Consider the following 6895-nt stretch of genomic DNA (forward strand, 5'->3'; position numbering starts at 1 on the left):
GGAAGGAGAAGTATTACTAACCATATGCTGAAGATACGGCCCTTTCAGGGTTCCCATAAACAGATCAATCAACTCGCGATCCAAGAGAGGAGGTTGGACACGGGAAGCAAGTTCACGCCACCTCTGGGCGTACTCTTTAAAAGACTCTTCAGATTTCTGTGACATATTTTGCAGTTGGGCACGGCTGGGAGCCATAGCAGTATTGTAGTGGTATTGTTTCAAGAAGGCATCGACAAGTTGTCCCCAAGTACTGACATTAGACCTCTCAAGTTTCATGTACCATTCCAATGGGGCTCCAGTGAGACTATCCTGAAAGAAATGCATCAGCAGGGGCTCGTTCTCAGCATGAGCAGCCATCTTACGGCAATAGGAACGAATGTGAGTCTCTGGACAGGTGACTCCCTTGTATTTATCAAAATCTGGCACTTTGAACTTCGGGGGAATAACAATCCCAGGTACCAAGCACATAGCAGCAGTGTCAAAACTCGAAGTTTTAGCAACCTCAACAGCCTTAAGGCGTTCTTCGAGAGCTTGGTACATCTTAGCAGTCTCAGTCAACTCAGCAGTAAGATCATGTTCAAGGTCAATAACCTCGTGGTGGTCATCCACTACTTTTGCTATCCCCTCAACAGGAATCTCTTTAGTTTTCACCCCTCCATCAGCAGAATTGGTAGGAGTATCTTTGATCAGCCCAGCAACGCTCTTTCTGAGCTCTTCTTGTCCTTGGACAACGACATGAAGAGTCTCCATAAGTTGGGTCATTCTTTCCCCCATAACATCCATATCCCTACGGAGGGCAGCTTGACTCTGTTCAAATTGTTCCATGATTCTCTCGTTACTCCTGGTGCGGTAAGGATGTAAGAAAGTCAGCTTCGTCGTCGGAAAAGAAATCTGAAGGAAGGGACCCCAATTAGAATCTGATAAAAACCTGTAAATGCAGTATGCTATGAGTGCATGGGTGCATGTGTGCATGTTTTATTATTTTCAAGACTTTTTAGCTTTGTCTCAAACCAACAACACAAGATAACGGAGAAGATAGTGAAGCAAAACCAAGATAAGCACAACCGAGATAAACAAACAGGATGAGGAAGCATAATCAATTAATTCCACAACCAAGTTTTTGAAGTACAAAATATCCTGCTCCCATGAGCCAACAAATACAGAAATAAAATCATGAATCCCATCCAACAAATCTGGTGGTGATTCTACAACAAAATCAACATTCAAACAGGATCTCCCATGTCCAAATGGCGAAGAGGGCTATCTCCAATGTGCTTATCACTCCAAGTCTTCATTTCTTCAAAGAGCTTCTTGGTCTCAGCACGGGTGGGCCTCTTAATGATCTCTTGAATCAGCAGGTCTTTCCTGAAATGCATTGTTTCCATGTTGCGGTTCTTCACCTCCCAATACCTAGCTTCCTCTTGAACTTGGACATTATCTTGGTCTTTTTCTCTTATCTGGCCCTTCAGCATTCGGATCTCTTCATAACATTTCTTTATGGTATTCTGGCGATCCAACAAGAGCTTGTCTGCTTTCTTTCGACGAGTCTTCTCCGAATTGGCATTTTCAGTCTGAATCTGAAGTCTTTTTGTCAATTCTGCCAACTGATCCTCATAATGCTCTTTGATCTTCCTCTCTTGGGTTTCATTAGCTTTAGAATTCACAGTCATTCTTGACCTCTTCTGAGAAGTGCTTCCTCTAGCATACAATTCTTCAAGCTCTATTTCTCTCATTTTCAACTTATGAAGAGCAGAAAGCTTCTCTTGCCTATCAGTATTCATCTTAACTTGCATCGTTTCCATTTGTTCAGTCAATTTCCGATTCTGCTCAACAGTTTGGTTATAACAGGGCATGGAGACAATGTTGGGTTGTTTACCAGCAGGGGGGTATAAAGGATCCATGGGAGGGAAAAGCATCCCTCGAACAGCAACCACAGATTCAACCCATTTAGTATAGTCCTCATAAGTAGCACAATCTCGCTGACCAAAATGTTTCTTATCTCTCCAGCAAATACTCTTCCAGGCTTGCACAGCTTCTGCCATTTGTCCAATGTTCGTGGCCACATGATAGAAAATATTCTCAGCTATCTCTGCTTGCTCAGGTGGACTAATAAAAGCATATCCGAATGTTCTTCTGGCCAAGACGGGGTTATAGTTGATTCCACCCCTAAGACCCATGAGAGGTACGTTTTTGAACTTTCCGCAACTCATAATAACTTCTCTGTCATCCAAAGCGCTATTGTACCAGATAATATCTTTGGCCCTCAGCCCCATAATCCTTTCAGCCCATTTAGATGTATGCCTATTATCAACGAACGCCCCACGTTCAGGCAGATGTGACCTAAACCATCGATATAACAACGGAGCACAGAATCTAACCAGACCTCCCTTACCTCCCTTCTGACCATTCTTGTGATGAATAGAGTGATAAACATCCCCCAAAAGGGTAGGAACCGGATTCTGCAAAATGAAGATATGAATTGCATTCATGTCAACAAAGTTGGGAACATCTGAGAACAGCACGATGCCATATATGCTCAGAGCCAAGATAGCCCTAAATGTGTCCCATTCCTTGGCTTCAGCAGCTTCACAACCCCTTTTGACAAGAAAATCCATGCAAAAACCAAAACCTCCTCCCTTCTTGGTGAGATTTGCTTCCACGACCGACTTGCTCAAATAAAGAGCCTTAGCAATTTCAATGGAATCGGGAGCCTTCATAGTGCTATGGTAAGGTACTTCCTTCTTTATAGGGATGCCAAGAAACAAGGAATACTCTTCCAGTGTAGGAACCAAGAGGTAATCGGTGAACGTGAAGCAGCGGAGGGAAGGATTGTAGAACTGAAGCAAAGTATGAACTCCTTCTTGCTCGTACTTGGTGAACGGCATTTTGAGAAGACTCAGAATGTACCCATATTCTTTTCTGAAGTTGGTTGTCTCATCTGGCGTAATCTTCTTTGCTAAACACCCAACGGAATCCAGATTCGGATTCAGGAAAGAATAAGAGGGGTTGCGCCTAACAGTCTTCACTGGTGTGGCCATGTGTTGGTCGGAGACAAAGCCAAAAGTTCCTGAAAATAAATGAACATGCATGTTAAATGATATGGCGGAATGCATTTCATTGGGAGAATCCTAAAGTCTTTTCATTATTTCTTTTCTTTTTCTTTTGTTTTTTCTATTTCCTCCTCTTTTTTTTTGCAAAGGAATATACATCTTTTCTTCTTTTTTTTTTTTAGAAATAGACTTTAGGATTCTCCACGAATGAAGTGAGGTGGATGCAATAGCATGATGTGTCATGTGTCATGTGTGTGATACAGCGAGAGACTGAATGTCCCTCGTAACTCTGAATAACTGGGTAATACTGAACGTAGCAGGTTCAAAGTTCCGGCTTCAGATTGCAAAATGGAAATCCGGGTATGATGAAGGCTAGTATCCTGTCCCACCCCAAGCTCACGGGTATGAATTCTAGACACGGACAGGTGGTCCCTAACGGTCACTAGGGTCTACAGTTCCCATGGGGTACAAAGTGTTTGTGGCAGCAAGGGTGCCAGACACAGTGTTCCATGAAAGAACCTCGCCCAGTTGTGGTACCCCATGCTGAACTCGATCGTAGCAAGGGCCACGGGAGTCAACATGAGCATCCACGCTAATCCTATGTGTCACTTGGCCTGGGTAGTGGGCCTTTTACCTCATAAAACATCCCACCCAACCTGCAAAACAGAACAGAAGACCCCAAGGAACACAGAATATATCCATATGCATGATGTGCAAACAGAAATAAACATGATATGCAAGCAGAAAATAAACATGCAAACATATATACAAGATATAGACATAAAACCAGTAAACACCCAGTAAATAAACAAACAAACGCAGGCTAGGATCGACTCACTAAGGATGGACCAGCAACAGGTCTAGCAACATCCCCAGCAGAGTCGCCAGCTGTCGCACGCTCGCGAAAAATGAACAGAGTCGCCACCAATATATTTATCCCATAAGGGAAAGGAATATCAGAAAACCTAACAAAGGAAGGAACAGGGTCTTGCGACCAGAGAATCAAGGTACGGGAGTCGGTTACGCGAGGGGAAGGTGCTAGCACCCCTCACGCCCATCGTACTCGATGGTATCCACCTATGTTTGTTTCTATCTAAAGGGTGTGTACTATGTCTATGTCTACATGCGAAATGAATGCAGAATGTAGGGAAAATAAAGAATTGTACTCGCACGGGCCCTACCCCGCTGCCTACGTATCCTTTTCAGGAATCAGAGTTACCGTAGCTCGGCTAACGATTTTCTGTTTGTTTTTGTGTTTTTTAGTTGGGCGGCGTTAACGCTCGCGCTCTTGCATAAGGGACAGCCTAGGATGCAATGGAGCGGAGATAACTTGCCCTTAAGAAAGGAGAGAGAGGAGAGAGTTTGAGCGCTTCGAGGAAATCCCTAAAGCAAGGGAAACTCGAGTTGCTCTATGGTTTGTGTTTTTTAGAGTTTGGGAACTTACGCCCGGACGGAACCCTAAAGCAAGGGAGGTCCCAGCACTCGAACGTTCCCTAAAGCAAGGGACGTTCAAGCTTCCATTCCCTTTTTATTAGTCAAAGTATTTATTAGTCATTTTTTAAGAGTTTTCTTTGTATTTTTTATGGGGAATTAGTCAAGTAATTGTTAGGTGGATTAAAGTTGAAATAGAAAAAAGAATGCAAAAGGGAACTAGTTCTAATTTCTACATTCTATGTTATATTGACTATTCTAAAAGAAAATGGGGAGGAAAAACAATTAAGCATTGAAAAATATAGGAAAGTATTCACAAAAATAAAAGGAACAAAATTTGAACTATTTATGAAAATATTCACAAGCAATTATATTTTTATTCATGGGAGAAACTATTTTTATTAAAGACTAACACTATTCATTTTTTATGGTTTATCAACCAATCGTAAATCAAAGAAAGTACTAATTAAAAGTTCAATTAAAAGGAAATAATGTTCTAAAGAAACTCAATGGTTAGAAAATGTTTTTGTCAATTTAAGAAAAAGGAACTCAATTAATTGTGCAAAAAGAATTAGAAGAAAAATCAATTTTATTATTTGTTTTCATGATTAACAGCATGGGGTGTGAAAGCATTTCAAAATGAATTAAAACATAGCTACAGCAAGGACTGGGCTAAAAAGGGGGGTGGAAGTAGCAGGGGCGCTCAGGCCCGGTCCATGAAAATAATGTGTGCACTAGCAACACAGAGGTGCAATCCGGAACTGTTATAGGCCCGTAGTATGCGAGGCCCAACGCGTTAAACCACCTTCTCATCTTTATTTTTTTTTTATTTCTATTATATAACATGTGAAAACAAAGTCTGCAGCGTGACGTGAGGATGTTAGTAACAAAATCAATTGGTGCACTATACTCTAAGTGACTAAAGGACAAAAATAACAAAAGACCAATCAGCATTCGCCATCACGAGATCTAATCATTTGCACATGGATAAAGCATAATAATAATAAAGGAAACCACCAGTACATGTGAGACACGTAAGCATCGGAGGCATAATCAAAACGCCGGCGCCGGAGATGCTTCCGATCATCTTCTCCGGCGGCTTCGTGGCGGAGAGGCATACATTTTCTCAGAAATCTACGAGACCACCACCGTTTCACTCGTCTTTCCGCACTGAGTCCAGATCTGATATTAATTCTTCCTGATTTTAACTCCACCACGTAAATCAAGCTACATCTCTCGAACTCCAATCTCATAAACATCATCGAAATTAACGCTAAACAGACTAACACATTCGCATTTGCTCGTGGAGCCTCAAGTATACTAACAGATCCAGGCAAATCAGAAAACAATAATCAAGATAGCTCAAATCAAGCAATGTCCACACGGACGGAAACAAATCTTGAGAATATAGCAGAGCATCATCTCATGAGTTCAATATAGGCATATGCTCTTGATGCAGATTATTTCGATGCTAAGAAGGACTTAGAGACTTACTTGAAGCGAGTATCAGATGCGAAGAATCTACCAGTCTCCTTCAAGCTGTTGGTGAGACGGACTCAGCTCCACGAAGAGTTTTCACTCTGGATGCGAGATAGAGTTGTTGCTTCTGAGACTCGACTTTGCGAAGATGATGATGATGACTCGAACTAGTGCAACACCGTGATATGATGGTTGGAGAGGGTTGATGGAGGCATCCGGTGAGGGTGACGATTGAAGAAATGGTGGTGAGAGGCAGTTACGGTGGCCGGAGTTTGTTACGGTTCGTAACAAACTCAGGTGGAGGCAACGAGAGTGGGCTGGAGGTGGAGGAAATGTGGAGAGGGGACGAATGAAAGTGAGAGGGAGCAAAGAGTGTGAAATGTGAGTGAGAGAGGGGAGAGTGTGTGAGTTTTTTGTGGATCGTGACTGTAAGAGAGAATGAATAGTGTGTGTGTGGTTGTTTATATAGGGCAAGAGTGAAGGGAGTGGTGAGGTTTCCATGAGTGTGGGACCTGTGAATGCATCTTGCAGCATAGTTTTCTTATTTTCTCGATGTGGGACTCTTTTATTGTGATTAAGTACTGTATGTTGTGAAGGGCTCTACAACACTTAGGGAACAAGTTTACCACATGGAGCAAAGTTCTTTCATGCCTTTTCCATAACTCAGCCATTTGCATGGCTATGTGTGGCAAATGAGATAATATGTGTGGTTCCAAATGGGTAACATGCTACAGCAGGCCTCTCTTCCTTTGCATGGCTATGCATTGAGTTTTGGTAAGCAAACTAATCCCCTATGCCCTCTTCATGCATACATATCTCTTGCCATGGGTCATCAATGGACTTGTTCTTGGGCTCATTGAGAAGTGCACGTGGAATGGATGACATTTGATGTTGGGAGTATCTTGAATTGTCATCTGGAAATGGGATAAAAATGA

The 6895-nt window shown here is 42.3% G+C and overlaps 1 protein-coding gene across 1 annotated transcript; it reads right to left on the reverse strand.

The window, feature by feature from the left end:
* Positions 1–1223: 1223 nt before the first annotated feature.
* On the reverse strand, positions 1224–2615 carry LOC131649982 (uncharacterized). Its single transcript, XM_058919726.1, has 2 exons — positions 1877–2615; positions 1224–1720 (listed from the first exon to the last, which is right to left on the reverse strand). The coding sequence occupies exons 1-2, from the start codon at positions 2613–2615 to the stop codon at positions 1224–1226; spliced, it is 1236 nt and encodes a 411-aa protein (XP_058775709.1).
* Between the last annotated feature and the right edge of the window lie 4280 nt (positions 2616–6895).

This window comes from Vicia villosa, linkage group LG2 (assembly GCF_029867415.1).
Source record: "Vicia villosa cultivar HV-30 ecotype Madison, WI linkage group LG2, Vvil1.0, whole genome shotgun sequence".
NCBI lineage: Eukaryota > Viridiplantae > Streptophyta > Magnoliopsida > Fabales > Fabaceae > Vicia > Vicia villosa.

Bases quoted from the DNA above. Each gene is read 5' to 3' on its own strand.
- LOC131649982 (XM_058919726.1), bottom strand. From the start codon at position 2,615: ATGGATTTTCTTGTCAAAAGGGGTTGTGAAGCTGCTGAAGCCAAGGAA. The intron at 1,721-1,876 runs GTAAACAACCCA...TGAGAGAAATAG, and splicing joins TCCTTTATACCCCCCTGCTG to AGCTTGAAGAATTGTATGCT.